This window comes from Muscardinus avellanarius (genome assembly GCF_963383645.1).
Source record: "Muscardinus avellanarius genome assembly, chromosome: 8".
Lineage (NCBI taxonomy): Eukaryota > Metazoa > Chordata > Mammalia > Rodentia > Gliridae > Muscardinus > Muscardinus avellanarius.
This window is the reverse complement of record NC_137794.1, coordinates 71313258-71339000: the sequence shown is the minus strand read 5'-3', so window position 1 is coordinate 71339000 and position 25743 is coordinate 71313258. Positions and strand designations below refer to the sequence as shown.

The window sequence follows — 25743 nt, the reverse complement described above, 5'->3', positions numbered from 1 at the left end:
CTATTTTCCCAGACGCTGCTCGCAGGCTGCATACTGACGAAGGGCAGAGAAAAAGTCCTCATAACTGATATTTAGGTGGGAAGGCAAAGAGCTGAAGAGAAAACACAGGAAGAAAAAACAATTAGATGAAACACTGTAAATTGGTAGAGAAACCAGAGGCCAATAACCAAAAAGAGGTTAAGAACAGAAGAAAATAAATTATAAGCAGAGTATGCCAAACTATCTCTACTTAAAAGATTGTTAAACTGTGAAGTAGTCTAAGTAAAAATTAATCTTCCTTTCTTTCCACAAGAAAAGCAACAGCCATGAGTTAGCTTTATAACTTGTCAAAGCAAAAGCCTAGATTAATCTAAAGCTGATGATCTATGTCTAAACGATCTCACTCAAATCCACTTAAAGAACTCTTCATGGTCAGAGTAAAACCAGTACTGTGTAGACAGACTATGTATGCCAGGCTTAATGTAGAGTAGTGCCACACAGCCTCCCATGTGACGATACCTGAAGCTATGTGATGAGCAAGCAGTAAATGGACATTAAACTCCACCATTACCAACTGTTCAAGGGCAATTACAGTGAGAAGACAAGCACTGTGAAGACAGATCGAACACACAAGCAGAAGGGTTCCCCTTGAACTTTCAGTAATTAAGATGAAGGTTGGAAATTCCAAATAGTAGAACCAAACACGTGGTCAGATTCAAATTCCACAGTCACATGCACCACCAGAAAAAAGAAAAAAAGAAAAAGAAAAGTGAACAAGCCTATCATGAAAGAACTCCTGCCTAACCCATGGTTCTCTTTTGCCTTTTCATTACCTTCCTCTGCTTGACAGGATTCTGAAAGAGTCACCCACTTCCTTTAATTCTAATTAAATGTAGCATGCCTAAATCTCTGATTTTATCTTACTCACTACTCAAATGAAATCCTCAAGACATATGTAACAATATTCTTCTTGGTAAAGCTTCCTTCAAACATCCATCTATAAATTCCCATCTTCCTAGTCTTCCTTGCTCTATGCTTTTTATCAGTACCCTTATCTTCTATTATTTCGTAGCACCACTGGCAGCGCAGAAACTCTATGTCCCAGTCTGTTTCTTCAGGACCTCAGCCTTCTATTTATCCATTTTACAATTAAGATCCCCTTCCTGCCATCCTGGTGTTCAGTTGGGTGGAAAATAGACAAATGCTGAGCAAACCTCATATAACGTGAGAGCGCTAAGACAAACTTATGAAGGTATGTCCATGGGACACAAGCCTGTTATATGCTAGATAGCTGTTGTCCATTATAAGATTTAAATCTTGAGCTGGGCGTGGTGGCGCACGCTTGTAATCCCAGCATTCGGGAGGCTGAGACCAGAGGATCGAGGTTCGTGGACAGCCTCAGCTACTTAGTGAGGCCCTCTGCAACTCAGTGAGACCCTATTTCAAAATAAAAGAATAAAAATTAGGGCAGGGAGTGTAGCTCAGAGGTCGAATGCCTCTGAGTTCCATCCCCAGACCCGCAAAAAAATAAAAATAAAAATAAATAAATCTTCAACTACACATTAAAATGTCCATTTGACAAATATAGAAAAGTTTTAACTTTCTAAAGTCACAGTGAGTGCCACAGAAAAACTCTGAACCAAGATCTATTTGTTCTAAAAATACTCTTCCCTCCAAACCACTCAAATCCACAAGGCACCCTCCTGAGTCTACTGGAAAGGCATGTGAAATGACTTGGTTAGCCTACCATAAGGATACCAAGAGTTTGGAGATTTGGGTTTTAGTTAAATTTTGTTACATACCTCAACAAAGTCTCTTTCCAATTTTCCACACATGTATAATGAGATGGAAGCAAATGATTTATAGTCCTTTCCTCTTTATAACATACTATGCTGTCTCTTATGCCTCTTTTTTTTTTTTCTTTATTTAATCCTTTTTCCTCCTTCCTATCTCCAAGCTTATATTTCTTAAAGGACTTTTCCATATGCTTTAGAGAGATTCTCTACTCTATTGTAGGTTCAACTACTTTCTCAGTACTGATGATCCTCAAATAAATATCATTAGCCTGAATTCTCATCCAATCATTAATCACCATTTGTTCACATAGAGTCTATGGATGTTTAGCTGCACTAGATGAGTTAAATAGTTAAAACAGTGAAAGATGGCTGCAAGATAAGGTATGGCCTATAAAATCTAAATTATTTACTATCTGGTCCTGTCCAGAAAAAGTTTCACAAACCATGTTCTAAATAATCAATTTTATTGCCGGGCATGGTGGCACATGCTTGTAATTCCAACGCTTGGGAGGCTGAGACAGGAGGATTACACAGGTTCAAAGCCAGCCTCCACTACTTAGTAGTAAGGCTCTAAGCAACTTAGTGAGACCCTGTTTCCAAATAAAGTATAAAATAGGTCTGGGAGTGTAGCCCTGGGTTCTACCCCAAGTACCACCAAAAAAAAAAAAAAAAAAAAATCAATTTTTTTTTCTTCACTGTATTTTCCTCTTAAATTATATAGGTAAGGCCTCTTCACTTGTCTTTCCATTTCATCCTCTCTCAAGACCAATTTAGTACATAGCTACTAAACAAATCTTCTAAAAGCACCATTTCCTTATTAACCACACGCTCATCAGTATTCTACTCTGTGTTTACACTAGTACACACATTCCTTATATTCAAAGCCTTTTAAACTCTGACAGCCTGGACTATGTGACTTACTTCATACACTAATGCCTAACACTCTGCTCTGACAGGGCCAGTTCTATATTTCTTTAAATGTGTCCCAACTATCACTTTGTTTCCCTTCCTACCCCCTTATACTTTCCACTTTTATCCTAAAATCAAAACTCCAATGCATAATATATAACCTGGACATGTCATACATTTTCTGTAGGATCAACAACTCTAGCCCACAGAAATATTGTTCACTCCTGATCTCCTAAGATTATTTAGTGTCTATCAAATATCTGCACCAACATATACTCTTATGAGTCTTATTAGTATGTCTTTGTCACTGATATCATGAAGTATCTAGGGTAAATTTTCCAAAGTATCATAATTCTTTGGAAATTCCCACAAGATCTAGTACGTTGCTGGGCTCAAGAAATACTTGCAGATTGAAATGTCAGTATACTTAAATACTTACACAATCTCAGTCAATCTGATTTGCCAGGGAAGAAAGCCTAATGTGCTGTTCACAGGACCAAACTTCAATACTAAATCAGGATCAGGGAAACCATTTGTACCTTGGAAATAGACATACACATGACATTAACATGTATTACTTATTAACAAAAAGACCAAGGGCAAAATCTATTAATTAAATTGGCTTCTTATGTTTTCCATATCTGTTCTCTTTAGAAGCTTTATCTATGTTTCCATGGGCTCCACCTCACTCTTTGTCATTACTTCTTTGATATTACTTCACATGTATATTCATTCCAAATGTGGAAATTTCCTCAAAAGTTCATTTAACTGGACTGATTACTTGGTAAGAAAAGGTAACCAAATACCCTAATCCCAGTAAGTAGCCATACCCCCAAACTCCTCCTATCTTTCAAGACTTGACTTGGGTATTCTCACGGCATTGTGGGAAAGGCACTACTCTTGTGGCACAAATGCTGATACCGCCACAGAATCAAGTAACTTCAGAAATGAAAAGGACCTTAACAAGTATCTAATTTGCCATGCATAGGTGCATGCCTATAATCCCAGGACCTGGGAGGCTGAGACAGAAGCATCACAGGTTTGCAGGCCAGCCTCAGCAATCCCGAGTGACTTCATAACTTAGTGAAACTAAGTTTCAAACTAAACTGAATGAAACTGACTTGTTTCAAACTAAAAAATAAAATAGGGTTGGGGATACAGCTCAGTGGTAAAATGCCTCCGGATTCAATCTCCAGACCCCCACACCCACATACATACAAAGGTATCTACTCTCCTTTCTCTCCCCCATCCCCTTCATTTTACCACTGAAAACACAGGAAAAATAGCTCCTAGCTATATAAAGCTAATGTTTTCAGTGGAGCCCAAGCAACCTCAAAGGAGAAGAGTAGATGCACTATAGCTTCAACAAGGAAAAGAACATTTTTTATCTGTATTATGAACTGGTTTCCACAGGAGACCTGGCTTGGGAAAAAAAGGGATAAAAATGTCTCAACTGCTTAAAAATAGTTTGAACAGTCACTAGTACAACAAATATGATACCATAATCCAAGAGACCCAGGTTCTAACAGTTTCTAACATCCCCAGTTCTGCCACTAACTTGTTTACTTGTTTGTCACACAGTCAATTCATCCAGGGCTTAGTTCCTTCTTTTCTTTTCTTTTTTTTTTTTTTTTTTTTTTTTTTTTTTGGTGGTACTGGGGTTCCTGGAAGCCCTTCTTCCTCCGGGCTACACTCCCAGACCTATTTAATATTTTTGAAACAGGGTCTCTTACGCCAGCGCGGCTGGCTTCGAACCTGCGCGATCCTCCTGTCTCCGCCTTCCAAGCGCGGGGATTACAAGCATGCGCCACCACGCCCCGGCTTAGTTCCTTCTTTTCAAGTAAGGAAACTGGATCAGGCAGGCCGATCCAGCAGTAATATGAAGGAACTGTTTCAATGACAAAATTTCTTTAAAATTCATGTTGGTAGAGCAGAGATTAAGCAGAACATATTCCTTTGCCACCTAAAAAGCAATTCTCTTTAGTAAGAAATGGAAAGAAACTGGTAATATTCATGTGAAGACACCAACAAATATCTTCTATAACAAAAGATTATGAGACTGAACAATACCAACCACTTAGGGGCACTGGATATTTGCCAAAGGCAGAAAATTGTTGTTTAAAAAAAAAAAGTAAACACCAGCTAGAACTTCAGGCAAGAGTTTATGGCCTTGTCTAAGACTCTGCCCACCAGTGAACTGCAGAGAACTGCAGTGTTACTAGTACACAACTAATAGCAAAAAGCAGCAGATTTGTTTTTTGTCGCCAAAAGATAGACTGGATTTGGAACTGAAAGCTGCGGACAGGAGGAAGAGAACAAGGATGGAAATCCATGGTTTACCAATAAGTGAGAAACTCAAAGAGGAAAGAATCAAGAAGTTTCATCTTTATTAGCTTAAAACTGTAGAACCAGTGGCCAGAAATTTAAAAGGAAGGTTCTAGAAAAAAGTGCTCAGATAAGAATCTCATACATAAACTAGAAGAAAACCCAAGAAAAAAACGACTTTGGTTTAGGCAAAGAGCTCTTAGATAGGAAACCAAATACATCCTCCATAAAAGAAAAGAAAATAATAGAGTTCAAAAAGTTAAAAACTTAAGAAACCGTCAACAAAATTAAAAAGTAAGCCATAATAGGGAGAAAGTTTTTGTAAGCTATGTATCCTATCACTGATAAAAACATGCATCCAGAGCCGGGCGTGGTGGTGCACGTTTGTAATCCCAGCATTCGGGAGGCTGAGACTGGAGGATCGTGGTTCGCAGACAGCCTCAGCAACTTAGTGAGGCCCTCCGCAACTCAGTGAGACCCGGTTTCAAAATAAAGAATAAAAAATAGGGCAGGGGGTATAGCTCGGAGGTTGAATGCCCCTGGGTTCCATCCCCAGACCCACAAAAAAATAAATAAATAAAAAATAAATAAAAACATGCATCCAGAATCTTTTAAAATTCAATAAAATGAAAATACCTGAATAGATGCTATATCAAAGAAGATACCGAAGACAAACTAGCCATAAAGAATTTGTAGCATCATTAGTCATTAGGAAAATGTGAATAAAAAGCATAAGAAAATACTATTGCATACACACTAGAATGGCTGATACATTTGAATTAAAAAATACTATGTCTTAGGATGCAGAGAAAATAGAACTTTATCTGTCTGAAAGAAAATGTAAAGTCTATTTGGAAAACAGTTTGGTAGTTATTTCAAAAAAAATGAAATAGTCACTCATCTCAAGACATAGCAACTCCACAATTAGGTTTCTATACAAGAATGAGGAAAACATGTCTGTACAAATGCACACAAACTGATGAATGAGTAAACAAACTGTAGCATATCCATAAAGTAGTATATTACTCAACAATAAAAAGTAATAGATTTGCTGGGCTTGGTAGTGCACACTTGTAATCCTAATACTTGGGAGGCTGAAGCAGGAGGATTACAGGTTTGAGAACAACCTTAGGCAGTAGTGAGACTCATTAACCTAGTGAGACTCTGTTTCAAAATAAAAAATAAAAAAAATAGGGCTAGAGTTGTAGCTTGGAGGTAAAATGGCCCCTAGGTTTAATTCCCAGAATCAAAATAAATTTTAAAAAAAGGTAATGAGACACAGATGAACTAGGAATCACAAAAATAAGTCAGAAAGCAAGCTAATGGTTGCATGCTTTGTGAGTTAGAAGTGGAGACTGAATATTGTCACAAGAAAATTTGGGGAAGTGATGGTATTCTGTCATTAATCTGTCAGATTAATGAGTTCATTTAAGTAAGGGCATGTATTTTTATTCATCATAAGTTTACAACCCCTGCAGGCAACACCACAGCTCCATACTGTAGCACTCTTCCACTGGCTACTGAAGGTCACCCGTGGGCTCCACATCAACTTTTAGGATGTCCTCATAAATCACTCTCTGGTTGGACCTTAAAGTCAATATCCCAGGTAGCCTGTGACCAGAAAGCCCCTACAATAATCTACTATACTCAGTGAGCCCAAATATAGTTACAAATCACAGAGAATAAGAATAGGATAAGAAGTGAGTAGTGAATTAAAGAAGGAAGTTAGTAAGAGCAAGAGATTCAAGGAGTATTATGCTCTCCGATGGCCATGTCAAAGTGGAAGGAACAAAGAATTAAGATTTATGAGTTAAAGAATATATGATTAATAAGAAAGGTAATTCACAAAGAAAGTCTATGTGCATAAAGGAAAAATAAATGTCTGGGCATCATATAGCTACAAAAGCTATTGATAAACACAAATTTCTTGGGAAAATTATCTTTCATCAAAAGAATCAAGGACAATACAAGTAAGGAAGAGGACCAGGAAATCAAGTTCCTAGAAGGGCTCGAGAGAAAATAAACAAAGGCTTTTATAAACAGTGTGGAAACACATAAAAATATTTATATGTAGATATATTTGATAAAATATGTCAAATATAATGGTTTACTTGGTATAGCATAAGAGAAAAAGTACTAACTGTGTCATAGACAATAGTAGATTATCTAATCTAATATTGGGACTGCCTTTTAAAAAGTTATTAAATTCAAATTTAACAGGAAGTTCAAACTGAATAGAAAGGAAGCAAGGCAAGAGAAGGCGAAGGGAAAAGGGAAGTAGAAAAGGAAAGCTGACAAACAGAAGTTACATTTCCAAGAATATTTATCACTAAAAAGAAAAAACTCAAATATCCTTTCATTTAACATGAAATCCTCATGTAAATAAGTTCAGTAAGAATTTTGTTATCTCAAAACCATTTTCACATGTGTCTTTTAAATTTCAGAACTATAGAATATAACAAAAATAATCAGGCTTTATAGTGTGAAAGGAACCTAAATACTTTTTTGCCTTGTAGGACAAAACTAAAAACATATATATGACTTACTAAGTAAACTGTCTAACATATCTACATCCAAATCTGTAGGTCTCTTTTGCTGCTGGGCTACTAACTGGCAAAAGTCCTGTGCAGCTTTCACAATATCTGCTTTTCCATCTTCTGGAGACAGCACCTTCACTGCCAAATGGCAACTTAAAACTGGAGGAAAAAACAAACAAGATATTCCAGATTTATTTTATTATTAATTTTACAAAATAGTAAGTTCAGACCAAAATAAGCATAATTCTTACAAGAATCACTTATGCCTTTTAATTTCAATATCAAAACATAAGCTATTTTTTTCTGATGCACCCATAAATCACATTTATGTATATGCTTATTATACCATCCCCTTTTCCAAGTGCTCAGAAGACCTTTCATTGTACACAAATTCTCTATAAAAAAGAAATTTTAATTATAGGCTAGCTAATAATTTTTACTCATCTAAAAACTTTTAATCATGTGTAATCAGGATACACTTTATATTCAGAATAAAAGAATAAAGTGGAGACTAAGACTGTTCAATGAAATATGTTTGCACTGTACACAGGTTACATCTTATTCTATAGGAGCTACTTTATAAATGATAAGACTATGAGTAATTAATAACAGAGAATTTTCATCTGTAAATATGCAAATCCTTTCTAGCCTAGGAGAGTTTCCAATATTTTTCCTCTCCATAAAGAAAAATCAGTTTTACCTCTATTTACATATTCATTCATTTCCTAATTTTTTAAATGTGTTTGTTCTTTGGACTGTCTCTTCAACCAGTTATAAAATCACCCTCATTAAATAAAACTCAAATATATGTTTATGTTTTCATATCTACATTTTACCTTTTTCTAAAAATTATCTTTTAAATAAGACAGAAAAGTCTAAATCATATTAAAGATGCTGAAAATAAAAACTAACAGAACAAAATGAATGAAAAATGACTGATATAAGTTTCCCTGAAATATAAACGCATGCCATTCTATGTTACATATTCAAATTTCACACTCATGCTTACCTTGATCATCTTTATCATTACTATTTGCAAATTCTGGTGAGTACCTGGAACAATCTAGGCCCAGAAGTTCCTGCTGTTGTTTTAAAATTTCATCCATCAATCTGGAATTATTTCTTTTGAAAATACCTTCCCAAAAAAAAAGAAAGTAAACCACAACTAGGTTAATTTATCCTCTTCAATGATTAATAAATGCCTAAAATATTAGCACACTAGATCCAGAACTGAACAAATCTCAAATAAACTGGTCAGAACTAATCCTAAACTAAAATCTAAAAGAAAACCATGATAAAATTTAATACAAAAGTCTGCTTCAGGCTCAGGTCAAAAAAGGAAAAAGTTAACTATAGACAGAAATTTAAATTGGGAAGGAATTTTAAGAGCTCATTTACTTGAGACCTTTATTTGCAGAGTAAAAAACAGATCCAATGTCCTCAGGGACCCTGTGTAAGAATTTGCTTCTGACCCAGAGTCTAACATATATTCTCTGCAGATTTACTGTGTACATCAAATACTACTAAATTTGATTGTTTTAATCCTAAAAAGAATTAATGTGAATTAATGTGTGAAAAGTAGAGAATAGAAAAAAAAAACCCCTAAAATTTAATAAACTCAAAGCAGAAAACAGTATATAAACAGTTTTTACCCTCCAACTACACTTTACCAAGTCACTCAAAAAGACAAAGAACAGCCAAGTGCTGTGGTGCACACCCATAATCCCAGGACTTGGGAGGCTGAGACAAAAGAATCACAGGTTCAAGAACAGCCTCAGCAAGTAGTGAGACTGTCAGCAACCTAAAGAAACCATGTTTCAAAATGAAAATAAATTGGGTTGGGAGTGTAGTTCCAAGATATAATGCCCCTGTATTCAATTCCCAGTACCACCACAAAAGAACTCTATGCATTTAATATAAAATTAATATAGAGCCTAACTAAAACAAAACCAAAAAGACATGTTTTTTACTATTTACAAAGAAGTGATTTTCTAGTGGCCACTGTTTTTTTACTTGTATCAAGAGTCCCCCCCCCCAAAAAAAAAGAGTTCCAGCCGGGTGTGGTGATGCATGCTTGTAATTCCAGTGCTTGGGAGTCTAAGACAAGAAAATCTCAGGTTCACAGCCAGCCTCAGCTAGTTGTGAGTCCCTCTGCCACTTTGTGAGACCCTGTTTCAAAATAAAGAATAAAATAGGACTGAAGGTATAGCTCAGAAATAGAATGCCCCTGGATTCAATCCTTAGTTCCTATACTGTAGGTAAAGTAGTTCAGAAATTAACTGGAAAAAAGGTGTGTGTGTGTCGGGTGTGGTGGCACAAGCTTGTAATCCCCGAGCTTGGGAGGCAGAAACAGGAAGATCACGCAGGTTCAAAGCCAGCAGCTCTGGCTTAAGAGACCCTGTTTCAAAAAAAAAAAAAAAAAAAGTATAAAATAGGTCTGGGAGTGTAGCCCAGAGGGGTAAAAGGGTTTCCAAGAACCCTAGTACCACCAAAAAAAAAAAAAAGTGTGTGTGTGTGTGTGTGTGTGTGTGTGTGTGTGTGTGCACGCGTGCGCGCGCACACCAGTCTGCATACACAGGGTGGGAAGAATGGACTACATATCAATGCCAAGTTGGTAGCATATATGTGACAGCATTTAATAAAAAAGTGGTCTCCCTGAGTGGAGAAAAGCTTTGTGAAAGAAGCAAGATATAAGACAAGCTGAACTCAGAAAGTCAAAGAAAAACAAAAAACAGAGTAAACTGCACTAAGCCAAGCATGGGAAGAAGGGATGGGGAGGGAATGGGGTGGGAATGGGGTGGGAATTGGGTAAGGGCTAATTGAGCAATGTGTGCATGTATGCCTCCACCATCTTGTACACCATTATGATGTATGACTACACTGCACCCATAAAAAATAAAAAATAAAGAAGAAAACAGAGCAAACATTCGACAAGAAAAATCCTTAAGAAAAGGCCGTTTGGGATATTCAAAAAATGTTGCAGATACATAGGATATGAAAAAGGGGTAAGGGGAGAGATATAATTTTAATTTCATAATGCCTACCAAACGAGGAATCAACCTTTTTGAGAAATGTAGAAATATTTAGAAATTTATATCTTTAGGAGGATTTTCCTAGCATCAGCATAGGGAAGACAGGACAGCAGATTTCCGTAGAAGTCCATACAGAATTGGTTGAAGCAATGGAAAAGGAGGATTCACCACAATGGAAGACCTGTAAGTCATAAAACATGACTTACTAAAGACGTGAATCAAGAACATTCCATGGTTTTATCCTCGGTTTTAGAAAACTGATAAAATTGTTTAGAAGCAGAGAAAATCTACAAAAAGAACTGGTTGGAAGTAAAAGATAAAGTCAGTGTGAGACAGTTAATAATAAGACTATTTAGGTGGTGCTTACTGTAAAAGTGATTAGGACATGAGACAGAGTAGGTAAGGATCTTACCTGTTTAGCTCACCAGGGCTGTAATGGTTTGGATTTAAAATGTCCCCCTAACCCTAACCCTCATGGAAACAAAATGGCAATGCCACAAGTCCACTTGGTAGCTAAGGAGGGGTCAGTTGAGGAGTATGACATTGGGGATTGTATCAGGTTCTCTCCTCTTGGTCTCCCCTGCGTTGATGTGAGTGAGGAGTGGAACCCATGTGCTCTTCCTCTCTCCCTTTCCTGCAGCCTGCCTGAGATCTGTAGGCCCCAGACTCACATGGACTAAACTCAAAATCCCCAAGGAAACTGTGAGCAAATCTTCCTTCCTCTAAACTGTGTAGTGAAGTTCTTTGGATTATAGCAATGAGAATGCTGGCTGAGACAAAGGGCCCACCTAGCACAGTGCCTGGAGCACAAACACTCAACAAATAAATGTCTGGTGAAATGAGAGGTCCTCTGGCACATGACAACTGCAGTGTCTTCAATGGCTCCTAAAATGCCAGTGTATTAATAACAAACTGCCTGGCTCAACAGTAACATTCCAGGCTATGCTTTCATAGCTGGTGGGGGAAATAATTCATGTTTATGAAACTAATGAATCTAGTTATTTATAATATTCTATCCCCAGCAAATTAGGATTGCCATATATTTCTCAAAATAGATGGACTGACCTCAATCCCCATTCTTCCCAAGCCTATACCTGTCAATATTCCCAACTCCTCACAAGCCTACTGACATGTCACCTAGCCTCAATGCTACTCACCCCACACATTTGGTTCAAAATCCTTGATATCTAATATCCTACTTTTTAAAATAGTGATAGCTTAACAAACCACCATCATCCCTGAACTGTATGAGAATACTAGTTCTTGTTTGTTACACATCTCTTTGCCCTTAAGGTAATTTCCATACAAAAGGACTTCAATGCTTATTTAGTAAGCTGAATTATAGTGTGCAAAATGCCACCTGACAACAAACACTATCTAAAGAGACATGCCACCATGTGAAACTTTTTTTTAGTTTAAAGGAACTTCTTACAATACATGGAGACACTTCCTCATTGCACATAGGCAGGAATTCTGTTAAAGGAAGATTATAAAGGCACAGTTACAAAGCACCTTTTATAAGTTACAAAGCATCTTTTATAAAGAAGATTTTCATAATGTTAATTTAAGCAGAACTTTTTGCCTTGGCTGATCTGGCTCAAGAGCTAAAGTTAAAAAAAGGATAGTTTCAGGGCTGGAGGTATAGCTCAGAGGTAGAGCACTTGCCTAACAAGGCCCTGTGTTTAACACCCCAGCACCAAAAAAGAGAAAAGTCCAGTTTCTCCTAAGTACATAGATGAAACAGATTCTAAACAAGATGATTTCTAACACCTCACAATTTGACACCCATCGAGAAATCTAACTATATGCTATTTAGTTCACCTGTAAATATTATCAGCTTATGATTTTCCTTAGGACTCAAAGGCTTCACACACATAGGCAAAATTCAAATGACATATAAATATGATATAAATTTCCTTATTGAAATAGGAAATTTCTCTAGTAATGGCATATGCATATAGGGGTACTTTTTCACATATAATTCATCCGTTTTCCTTCTAAATTTAAACTAAAATAAAAATAACAGAATTAAAGTCTGCTGGAGCTGTGCATGGTAGTGCATGCCTGTAATCCCAGTATCTGGAAGGATGAGACAGGAGGATCGCAGGTTCAAGATCAGCCTCAGCAACCTAGCAAGAACTTCACTAAGCAACCTGTTCCTAATTCTTCTTTAAGAATGACCTCCTGAGATTCTGCAAACAAAAAAAAATGAAAAAGGGCCCTCAGCAACTCAGTGAGACCCTATTTCAAAATAAAAAATAAAATAGGGCTGTTGTTGTAGTTCAGAGGTAGAATACTCCTGGGTTTGATCTCTAGTACCAAAAAAAAAGAATAACAGTAAAAAGGTATCATAAATGTAATTTATGTAAAAAGAAGTTGAGACCATATTCATTCAGAAATAACTGATTTTTGGCCAGGTGTTGTACTACATCTCTGTAACCCTAGTACAGGAGGATCACAGGTTTGTGGCCAGCAACTTGGAGACCCTGTTTCAAAATAAAAAATAAAACAGAGCTGAGGGAATAGCTCAGAGGCAGACTGTCCCTGGGTTTAATCCCTAGTACCATAAAAGGAAAAGAAAGAACTGATTGTAAGTAAAAGCTTTTAAAAATTCTCAAATTTTTTAGAAACCTGTATTCTATAGAATCATAAGTGCACAGTATTGCACTTCAAAATTTATTTTATCCCATTCTTTTACAGACAAGGAAATAGATCCAGAAATATCAAGTAATTGTCCTTAAGGGTCTAAGAATTTGCCCTGATATCTAGTACTTCTGACTTTACTTACAATTCAGTTTAGAAATGATTTAACTCTGATAAACAAGTATTACTAAATTTTGAATTCGTCTAAAAAACATTGAACTCTTATTAAGTAAAATCAGACTTTTAACAAATGAATAGTAACTTTGAAAACACTAATACCACAGCTCTTTGTATTTTTTTATATATATGTATACAGAACAGGTACTCTGAATTAAGAATGACCTACAGAAACAGCCATGGTGACACAGATTTATAATCCCAATACTTGAGGCGTTGAGACAGGAGAATTGCAGGTTTACAGCCAGCCTCATCAATTTATCAAGGTCTTCCTCAACTTAGTAAGAACATGATTCAAAATAAAATAGGGCTGGAGGTGTAGCTCAAAGATAAAATGCCCCTGGATTCAATCCAGAGTACCACATAAAAGAAAAAAAAATGACCTGCGAATCTAATGTAAATAAGTCTTTACAGAGATGATTTAAGGAACTTCACATTGTTTTGTTACTCTATTTCATTTAGACTCAACTTTCCAAATATAAACAATACGAAACATTGATAAAATATATGAAAAACATAAGCCCGGCGTGGTGGCACATGCTTGTAATCCCAGCGCTTGGGAGGCTGAGACAGGAGGATCACCAGCTTCAAAGCTAGCCTCAGCTACTTAGTGAGGCTCTCAGCAACTAAGTAAAACCCTGCTTCCAAAGTATAAAATAGGTCTGGGAGTATAGCCTGGAGGTAGAAAAGTCCCTGGGTTCCACCCCCAGTACCACCAAAAAAAGAAAAAAACAAAAAAAGGTCTGTGTGGTGGTGCAAGCTTGTAATCCCAGCATTCAGGAGGTGAAACTGGAGGATCACTGCTCAGGGTTCACGAAAGCCTCAGCTACTTAGTAAGGGCCCTTTGCAACTCAGTGAAACACTGAGACCAGAGGCTGTGAAGTTATTAGAGGATAGGATAGGCTCAACACTACAACATATTGGCAAAGGCAATAATTTTCTCAACAAAACCTCCAAAGCTCAGGAAATTAAAGCAAGAATTAACAAGTGGGATGGCATCAAAGTAAAAAGTTTATTCTCATCAAAGGAAACCATCAAGAACCTAAAGAGGAAGCATATACAAAGAGCTCAAAAGACTCTACACTAGCAAAACAAACAACCCAATCAAGAAATGGGCCACTGAACTGAATACACACTTTACAAAAGAAGAGATACAAATGGCCGATAGATACTTGAAAAGATGTTCTACATCATTAGCCATCAGGGAGATGCAAGTCAAAACTATGCTGAGATTCCATCTAACCCCAGTCAGAGTGGCAAGCATAAAAAAAAAAAAAAAACAAATTAACAACAAATGCTGGCAAGGATGTGGGGAAAGAGGAACTCTTTTACACTGTTGGTGGGAATGCAAACTAGTTCAGTCACTAGGGAGATCTGTGTGGAGATTCCTTACAAAACTGGGAATAGATCCACCATATCATCCAACTCTACCACTCCTGGGTATTTTTCCAAAGGGGTTGAAATTAAGAGAACTACAGCAACATAGGCATACTTATGTTCATAGCAGCACAATTTGTAATAGCCAAAATATGGAACCAACCCAGGTTCCCATCAACAGATGAATGGATTGCAAAATTATGGGAAATACACACAATGGAATTCTATTCAGCTATAAAGAAGAACAAAATCATGTCATTTGCAAAAAGATGGAAAGTCCTGGAGAGCATTATGTTAAATGAGATCAGCCAAGCACAGAAAGAGAAGGGACGTATCTTTCCTCTAATATGCCCAAAGTAGGGAGCACAGGGGATACCAGAGGGACTCCAGATAATGGAAGGGAAATCTCAGCAAAGTTTGAATGGAAAGATAGGAGAGGAAGAAGTCTGAACTTGATTAATGAGGGTCTACATCCGAATATGTGTAAAAGTATTAATATAGCAATGGTTACCCTGGACAATCATTGGTGGGAGGGGGGTAGGGAAAACGGGGTTGGGGGGAAGAGGGCACCAAGTACAGTTTAAATATATACCATTTATTTTCAATAAAAAATAGGTATTAAAAAAAAAAGACTAAAAATAGGACTGGGGGTGTAGCTAGGAGGTACAAAGCCCCTGGGTTCCATCAACAATATCACACACACAAGAAAAAAAATTCTCCAATTTCCATGAAAGAATTAAATATATTCTAGAACAGCTACATTCCCAGAAAGATTATAATATTTCTGGTGTTTCTTGATAAATATTAGCTATTATGCACTTTGAAGGCCAAAGGTAGGCTTCTTTTTATATTCTAAGAAACATGTTCTAAATTCTTGCATGAAAAAACTATTTTAAAAAGTTTATATAAGCAGAGAATGTCCTCTAACCTTCCATCATGTAACTACTGAAGTGTGTATGTGTGTGTGTGTGTGTGTGTGTGTATAAACTGTGTCAGTGCATACACACACACACACACACACACACACACACATAAACTGTGTCAGCACATGGATGAAAAGTAGTATTATTTTCTGAACTGGGGAAAAATGTGAGGGGCAGGTTTGGGGAAAATATTTAACAGTACTGTTAGTGGGCATGGTGGCACACGCTTGTAATCCCAGCATTTGGGAGGCTGAGACAGGAGAATTGCAGTTCGAGGCCACCCTCAGCTACTTAGTGAGGTCCTTTGCAATTCGGTGAGACCCTGTTTCAAAATAAAGAATAAAAAGTAGGGCTTGGGGTGTAGCTTGGAGGTAGAATGTCCCTGGGTTCCATCCCCAGGACCACAAAGAAAAAAAAAAAAATACTGTTGACATATTAGGTATTTGAGATGCCTAATATAAAGGGTAATTTTTAAAAAGATATAGAAGTTTGGAATTATGGAAGAAATCAGGGCTGGAGATCAGATCAAAACAAAATAAAAAACTGTGTCAGTCATGGATGAAACTTAAAATCATGAGTTTGAAGAGATCATTTGGGATGGGGTCAGCAAACTACTACTGCTGTTGGAACAGAGACACACAGATTTATCTATGGCTGCTTTCAAACTAAACCGAGTAAAGCAGAAAAGGGCATACATAAAGCTCAAAACTCTAGAGTATTACAAGATATAGAAGTGAAACAGAGGAAGAAAAGCCAGACATCTGTTCAGAAGACAGCAATGAGGAGGAAAAGCCCAAGAATATGTGGTGTCATGAAAGACAGGCTCAGAAAATATTTGAAGGAAAGTAGAATTATGTCTACCCAATCTACCTATTAGATTATACACTACTGGTCAGGTGCCTTATTAAAGCCTAAAGCCTCTATTACAAGAGTTAAAATAAATTTTAGACTTATTTATAGGTTTCAATACTTAGACTACCCTCACACCCAAGAATGTACACATTAACTGAGTAATAAAGCTATTATATACATACCTATTTCAAATAAAGGACCAAGTAATGAGTTTAATTAAGTATGCAGTCAGCAAATCCTGTCTGTATAAAATTGATTCTTCAAAAATTTGTGTGAAATGCACAATTCTACAAAATGACTTTTAAAATACACATTAAAATGTTTTCTTTTTAATCTCAAATTAGAATTTTTACTGTGGCTGTTCATTCTCTTCTATAGGAAAAAAAACTTTAAGAAATGTCTGGCTGGGCATGATAGCGCAATCTTGTAATCCCAGGAGGCTGAGACAGGAGGATTGAGATTTGAGGACAGCCTCAGCTACTACTTAGTGAAACCCTTTGCAGCTAAGTGAGACCTTGTTTCAAAATAAAGAATAAAAAAAGGGGGTGCTGGGGGTGTAGCACAGAGATACAATGTCCCTGGGTTTATCTCTAGTACTGCAAAAAAAAAAAAAGAAAGAAAGAAAGAAAGATCTTAAGCTGAGGACAGTGGCATACACCTATACTCCCAGTACTTTAAAGGGTGGGACAGGAGGACCCCAAGACAGCCTTAGCAACATAGAGTCTCAGCAACCTACTTAGATCCTGTTTTAAAATAAAAAGGGCTGAGGGTATAGCTAGGAGGTAGAAGGTCCCTAGGTTCAATTCCTAGTGCTATAAAAATAAATAGGGAGAAAAGATAAATACTGGAGCAGTCTCTCCTAGCTATGGAATTAATGCAAAAATTATTTATAAGCAAATGCCAATTCTTCAAAGTGACTGCCTTTTTTTATTTTTAAACTAGATACCTAAATAAGTTACCTAGTGGTTATCCTCATTTAATTCCTCTAACAACTCGATCATAACATCATGAGAGGAGAATCTTCAGAGAGAAAACATATACTTACAACACAATTATTTATCTATTTAGTTGTTTGTTTTTGTGGGGCATTCTACTCTGAGATACACCCCCCAGCCCTATTTTGTATTCTTCATTTTGAAACAGGGTCTTACCAAGTTGTGGAAGGTCACCAAGTAGCTGAGGCTGGCCGCAAACCTGCAATCTTCCTGTCTCAGCCTCTCAAGTACTGGGATTACAAGCGTGCGCCACCACGCTCGGCTAACACAATTATTTAAAATGGAAAAAAAAACTATTAAAAATCTACATAACTAAAGTAGTCATATCCAAATAACTCTTATAAGATAATAAACTATTTTATTTCAAGCAAGAGACTTGGGATAACTTCACTGAACCACAATTAATTTGGAATTAGCATGCTGTAGCAAGGGAAGACATATGTAATGGTGGTACAGCATAATGGAATGAGAGCCAGGTTTAAGTTCAGCACATCAACAAAGGAAATATATAAAATGAACATGCCATGTATACTTTTCAGCTTCTGTTTACACATTTGTTTTTTGGTTTTTTTTTTTTTTTTTTTTTTTTTGCTTATTGATCACTAATTCAGGGCTTGTCAGGGCTTGTGCACTCCCCTTAGCTACATTCCCAGCTCAGGCTACACATTTTAAAAATGAAAATATCTTCATGGACTCTGCCCATTTGACCAAAAAAATATATACTGAGCAAGAGCTCTATACAATTTAGTTCATTTTAAAAAGTATGTCCCATAAATCAGGATGAACGTTTACATTGGTGGCATGAAGAGCTTTATTTGCTTTTAAATTTCTTTTATAAATAATTTGTATCACCTATAGGCAAGTACCACTTTACCAGGACTTTAAGATGATCTGACATAATCAGTAACAGTACAAAAATTCATTATTGTGCTCACATTCTCTTAGCAGCGAAAACCAAAACAAGATAATGGTTAGGTACAAAACTTTTCAATAAAACCTGGTTCAAATTCTAGACCTGCTCCTTACTAGATGTGGGTCTTGGCTTTTTAATTCTCAGTTTCTTGATTTACAAAGCTGCTGAAGAATTAATGCACTTTTGCATAGAATCATGTATAGAGTAAGAGCTCAAAAAATGAAATTATCGCTATCAAAATGAAAGTGTATTTTAATATATAGATCTAGTATAGTTAAATAGGATATTCAGGAAATGAAATCATTTCAAAAGTTTAAAAAGCAAGATAGATCTTTTTAAAGACAGCAAGATTGTTTAGAGAGTTGAAAGATCCTTTCTAAGAGGTGATAGTTTGGATGGATTTATCAAGAATCATTAATGTGAAGAAAAGCCGGCGTGGGGGCACACGCTTGTAATCCCAGCACTCCGGAGACTGAGACTAGAGGATCGCGGTTCACGGACAGCCTCAGCTACTTAGTGAGGCCCTCCTCAACTTAGTGAGACCCTGTTTCAAAATAAAGAATAAAAGCCAGGCGTGGTGGTGCACGCTTGTAATCCCCGCGCTTGGGAGGCTGAGACAGGAGGATTGCACGGGTTCGAAGCCAGCCTCAGCTACTCAGTGAGGCTCTTAGCAACTTAGTGAGACCCTGTTTCCAAATAAAATATATATATTAAAAAAAAAAGGTCTGGGAGTATAGCCAGGAGGTAGAAAGGCTCTGGGTTCCACCCCCAGTACAACCAAAAAAAAAAAAAAAAAAGAAAGAATAAAAAATAGGACAGGGGGTGGAGCTTGGAGGTTAAATGCCCCTGGGTTCCATCCCAAACCCAAGCAAAAAAAAAAAAAAAAAAAAAAAGTAAGGATCACTAGGAAGGAGGAAATCAAGGGGGAAAAAAAAAAAAGGTGATTGTAAGAAAAGCAAGTACAAAAGAACCTGGTATGAAGGTTGCAAATTTAAGTTGGATCTTTGTCCCTGAAGGAGGGCTGTCTCAGACACTTCAAGAGAAAAAGCCATCTCAGTACAGACTGAGAAGATGGCCATCAAGAAGTAAAAAAGAGGGCCCTCGGTTACCACCTTTCTTGGACTTCTCAGTCTCTAGAATTGTGGGAAATAAATATCTGCTGCGGGTAGGGAAGAATCAATGATAACCTTCTGCCAAGGAACAGGTACTCTGTCAGAAAAAGAAGAGGATATGGCAATGCTAAGATAAATGTTTAATGCTGGACAAGACATGAATTACACCAAGGTGAAGATTAGGAGTGAAGACTCCCTTACATGAGTTTCTACATGTGGGAACACAGGCACTCCAGGTTGTACGGTTCAGGGCATAAAATATAATCAAAACAGGCATAATAATCCCAGTACTTGAAAGGCTGAGACAAGAAGATCGCAGTTCGAGGACAGCCTCACCTATTTAGTGAGGACCTCCACAACTTAGGGAGACCCTGTTTGAAAATAAAGAATTAAGAATAGGGCTAGGAGTAGAGCTTGGAGGTAGAATGCCCCTGAGTTCCATCCCCAATACTGCAAAAAAAGTACACACACACACACACACACACACACACACACACACACACACAATCAAGTTTGTGTTTTCAATACTTTTGGTGCTTCTGGATTTCAAAAGAACAACAAGAATCATACTTCCCAATAGCATCCGTGTAAGTGTGCCTAACTGTAAGCTAGAGCAAACTGTTCACTTTCTTCCACTAGTTTAAGGCTTCAGTATTAAGTGCTGCCTTTCTGAATTATTTTGATTTATAGTAAATAAAAGCCCACTCCAGATTATCCTCACTCATGGAAAAGAATATGAGAGATAAACTACCTATGTAAGGCAAGTAGCAAAGGACCCTTTCGTCTTTGTCCATTCAATTTCAGTGGGCCAATGAATGCTGAGTAGCTCTGTTAAGCACAGGAATGCCTAAGATTCCACTCCCTTACTTCAGTCCGATCAATAAGTGTGCTAAACCAGTATTTCTTAAAAGGATCCCCAATTACTTATTCTTAGACATTTTGAAAAACACTGAACTACAACAAGGTTCCTGGCAATACAATTGGGCGATAACAGGTTTCACTGTGTGTGTGAAGAGGTGGAGATTAAACCTAGGGGCACTGTGCCTCCAAGCTACACCCCCAGCCCTATTTTATTTTTTATTTGTAAACAGGATTTCACTAAGTTACAGGAAGTTGCAAATCTGTGATCTTTCTCTCAGTCTCCCAAGTACTAGTATTATAAGCAGGCACTAGTATGCCTGGCTCCTATATTAATTTTTAGTAGGTATCTCTCAAGGTTGTAAACTCTTTAAAAGGAACCATTTCTTGTGCTTCCTTGTATTACCTTGCTGTATACTACAATAGGTATTCAATGCATTGTTATGAGTATGTCAGTATGACTTTCTTTATTGGTACTCTATAATTTCACATCATAATGTGGATCATATTGACAATGGCATACATTCACACAATACTTGGTACACTCCCTCCCCCATTTCTCTTCTCATCCCCCCAATGATGAGTGTCCAGGTTGACCATGCTACATTCACACTTATCCACATATTTGAATATAGCTCCTCCTTTAAGCAACCTCAGCCTTCTTCCTCTCCTACCCTTTCTTTCTAGCTTAGCTTAGATTTCCCCTCCATTATCTGGAGTCCCTCTGGCATATTAGAGAAAACATATGCCCCTTTTCTTTCTGTGCTTGGCTGACCTCACTTAACATAATGTTCTCCAGATCTTTCCATTTTCTTGCAAATGACATGATTTTGTTCTTCATTATTGCTGAGTAGAATTCCATTGTGTGTATTTCCCATAATTTTGCAGTCCATTCATCTGTTGATGGGGACCTGGGTGGGTTTCATATTTTGGCTATTATGAATTGTGCTGCTATGAACCTGGGTATGCATATGTTACTGTAGTTCTCTGATTTCAACCTCTTTGGAAAGATACCCAGGAGTGGTATAGCTGGATATGGTGGATCCATTCCCAATTTTCTAAGGAATCTCCACACTGATCTCCATAGTGACTGAACTAGTTTGCACTCCCATCAACAGTGTAAAAGAGTTCCGATTTCCCCACATCCTCAACAGCAATGCAAAACAAATAACCCAATCAAGAAATGGGCAACTGAACTGAATAGACACTTCACAAAAGAAGAGATACAAATGGTCACTAGATACATGAAAAAGCATTCAACATCATTAGCCATCAGAGAGATACAAATTAAAACTACACTGTGATCCATGTAACCCCAATCAGAGTTGCAAGCATTAATAAAATCAATATGACTTTTAAAAGTTAAATATCTATATAGAAATATGCTTACCGGAAGTTCTTTGGGAAAAATTGAATAAAGCTTAAGTTTCTATGCTTCCCTTCCCCAATTGCCAATTTTCCTTATATGCATATAGCTTGAGGCTTTCCTTGGCCATTCTATTTAAAATGGTGCCACTTCCTATGCCATTGAATTTTAACACTCCTATCCTCCTTCCTCTGCTTTATTTTTCTTCATGTACTTACTACTTACTATTATTATTTTGGGGGAGGGGAAGTACTGGGGATTGGAACCAGGGGCATTCTACCTACAAGCTATATCTATAGCCCTGTTTTATTTTTTATTTGGAAACAATGCCTCACTAAGTTGCTGAGAGCCTCACTTAGCTGCTGAGACTGGCTTTGAACTTGTCATCTTCCTGTCTCGGCCTCTCAAGTACTGGGATTACAAGCATCACAACTCAGCCTCCTCATGACTTATAATACTAAACATTTTACCCATTCATATTAATTTTGCAAACTTCCGCTAAAATAAAATGTTCCTAAGCACAGGAAATTTTTATTTTTTCACTCATGAAAACCCACAGGTGCCAGGCATGGTGGCATATGCTTGTAATCTCAGCATTTGGGAGGCTGAGATAGGAGGATCACAGTTTGCAGACAGCCTCAGCTACTTTAGTGAGGCCCTTTGCAACTCAGTGAGACCCTGTTTCAAAATAAAGAATAAAAAATAGGGCTGGGGGTGTAGCTTGGAGGTAGAATGCCCCTGGGTTCCAACCCCAGTGGGGCAGTGGGGGGGGGGGGTCCCACTGTAGGTAAAGGAGTATCTGGTACCTGACACCCAAATGTCATCTATTGAATGAATTTATCGATCAGTCAAAATTGATACTATGAAGGTCTTACTAAAGGAACAAAGCCATCCCTTATTTCTTTTAAAAACAAATTACTTTTATGGTAGGGCACAAATGCTCTAAGTCCATTCACTGAAAATAATCCTTTAGCCTCCTTTAGTTCTCAAACTCTGAGTTAACTTCTTTTTCATTACCAACCATTTTTCTCTGAGGCAATATGACACAAGATATGTCTGAATCATATCAGGAATTCAATGACAGAAATTGCTGGAACAAGGAAGTGTGGTAATATTATACTATGAGTTCAGAGGCACAGTCACCAAGTCAAATGACTTAACTATTTTCCTTCCCTACTGGAAAATAAAAGTACTTGATTTAAAGGAATCACCTGGACATAAGTAAATCCACTAATTTTTGTCTTTAATTTCAATTTCTGATTCACTTACTCCCCAGACAATACTATTTGCAATGGTTTAGGCAAGGATTGTATCACACTGCCTAACAATCTCATGATTTCTATTGGTCTGCTGAATTCTTTTAGTAAGTTCCATATGTGAGTCTCTCAATAAAATTAAACTTTACACTACAGGGAAAATCATCATTTGATGATAACAGGCTTTTGAGTCATTCCTTGCTGGCTCCAAGGAAGATGATAGGGTAAATTAGTACTTACTCTGACAAAACCCTGTACTTAAATCTACCAATATGATGAAGTTTTGTTTTTTATTTTTGTTTTTTTGTGGGTCTGGGGATGGAACCCAGAGGCATCTGACCTCCTAGCTACACTCCCTGACCAATTTTTTATTCTTTATTTTGAAACAGGGTCTGAGTGGCTGAGGGCCTCACTAAGTAGCTGAGGCTGTCCGCGAACCAGGATCCTCAGGACTCAGCCTCCCAAATGCTGGGATTACAAGCATGTGCCACCATGCCCGGCTTATGACAAAGTTTTAAAGGTAAAAATCAAGTTGTAGCTTCTCTAAAGTATATGGGTAATTTAAGTCATTAAACAAGAAATAAAACGTTCCTTTTCTTTACTTCACACCAAAAGTCCAAAATCATACTTTTCACATCTTTATCATTAAGTCATTACGTCCCAAGATTTCACTTCCACAAATATTTCAATAAAATTTATACAGGTACATTAAAATAGGTTAGAAATCATAATTAGAGCATATTCTTTACATAATTTTCATATGTAGATTTTTTCAAATGCTCTGATCATTCATTAATTACTTTTCTCAAAAGAATCAACCTCTAAAAACCTCAATTCAATTTTGGTTTAGTAGCCCATGCCTGTAATCCCACTACTTGGGGGGCTTATTTAGACTGGAGGATCCCAGGTTAAAGGCCAGACTCACAAACTTAGCAACACCCTGTTTTGAAATAAAAAGAGCTGGGAGTGTAGCTTAGAGGTAGAATGCCCCTAAGATGAATCCCTGGTACCATAAATAAAAAAAGTTAATGTACTAAATACTTTAATTAGATAAAAACATAAGTAGTTCAGAGCGACCATAAGTGGTATTTGTTGCTCAATTTAAGACTGATACATGTGTTCGCATCTGGGACAATGGGACAAAATGGGTTATGGAAATCCCCATGCATTCTGGATTTGACTGAAATTGATTGTTTACAGAAACATTCAGAGCCTTCCTCAACTTTATCTTGAGATTCTCACTGCAGTTACTGTACTCCCAAAACCTCTGTCACCTAGCAGAATACGTGCCTTCCTCCCCACATGCCTCAGTCTGTGGAATGAAAGGCAAGATTCCAGAGAATAAGTCTGGCACAGTGCTTCTGGCTTGTCATTCCGTAAGTGTTGAACTTTTTTTTGGTGGTACTGGGGTTCTTGGAAGCCCTTCTACCTCCGGGCTACACTCTCAGACCTATTTTTACATTTTTATTTGAAAACAGGGTCTCCTAAGCCAGCGCTCGGGGCTGGCTTCGATCCTCCTGTCTCTGCCTCCCAAGCGCGGGGATTACAAGCGTGCGCCACCACGCCCGGCTCTAAGTGTTGAACTTTTGGACTTAAAAAAACTTCCTTGTGGTGAAATCCATTGCCTCATTCAAAACTTACAGGACAATTGTATCAAGAACTGTACTGGCCTCTGAGGATCAAGGATCACACAGAATCTCAGGCTTCCAAAGACAGGATGGAACCATCGTCCTTTCTGCCTATCCAATCTCTCACATACTTAGACACCCGACCCAAAAGCTATCTGTCCCCAACCTGTGCCACTGGCACTATCAACAACCACAGGACTCCTGCATAAATGCTCCACAGCCTGACCGCACTTAGTGTCTTGAACAAACTCTCTGGGAAACCCTGTGGTGTATAACCAAAGGACAAAACTAGCTAAAATTCCAAGTTCCCCTTTTACTACCTTTGTGACCTTGGACAATCAGTTTTTGACCCTCAGCTCCCTCTTTTGTGAAACAGAGGTATGTATAAGAATGCCATCTACTCGGCTGTAGTGTTATAAAAAAAATAAATATGTACTTTAAAAATGTTAACCGTCTACTGACTCAAATCCAGGGACGAAGTAGGTATTCAATTAAGCTAAACTTCGGAAGGCGCGGGCTCGGTGATTTGCGCCGCGGGGCTCCCGGGTGCCCCGAGGAGCCCGGGGGTCGCAGAGCCGCCGCCGCCCGCCTCACCTTGGTGGTCGTAGACGCTAATGTAGGAGATGCCCACGGCCATGCACCACACCACGAGGCTCGCGATGTCCGAGAAGCTGGGCTCCTGCTCCACCTCGGTGACCACCAGGCCCATGTGCACCGGCAGCTTCTGCAGGGAGCGGCCCTCGGCGCGCCAGCGCAGGCGCCGGTGGGCGGCGGCCGGCCCCGGGCCCCCGCGCGGGTGCCGCTGGGGACAGCGGTTCCTGCCGCCCGCCGAGGGCTTGCGGGACGTGAAGCCGAGCGGCGCTAGGACCGCGGCGAAGGCGGCGCGACAGCAGCGCCTCCAGCGCCTCCAGATCCAGTTCCAGGTGCCGAACCGAACGCGGAGCCAGGAAGTGAGCTTGCGGCGCAGGATGGACTGGGTGTGCAGCACCCGCCACACCAGCTCGTACAGCCCCGTCATACTCTGTGGCTCCCGGGCGCTCTCCTCCTCCTCCCACCCACACCCGC

At 38.2% G+C, this 25743-nt stretch overlaps 1 protein-coding gene across 1 annotated transcript; it reads right to left on the bottom strand.

Annotated features, from left to right (window-relative positions):
* NUS1 (NUS1 dehydrodolichyl diphosphate synthase subunit) lies at positions 1–25743 on the bottom strand (the record flags this gene model as incomplete). Its single annotated transcript, XM_080699713.1, has 5 exons — positions 25273–25743; positions 8556–8681; positions 7556–7705; positions 3124–3223; positions 1–91 (listed from the first exon to the last, which is right to left on the bottom strand). The coding sequence occupies exons 1-5, from the start codon at positions 25694–25696 to the stop codon at positions 1–3; spliced, it is 891 nt and encodes a 296-aa protein (XP_080555839.1). The 5' UTR covers positions 25697–25743.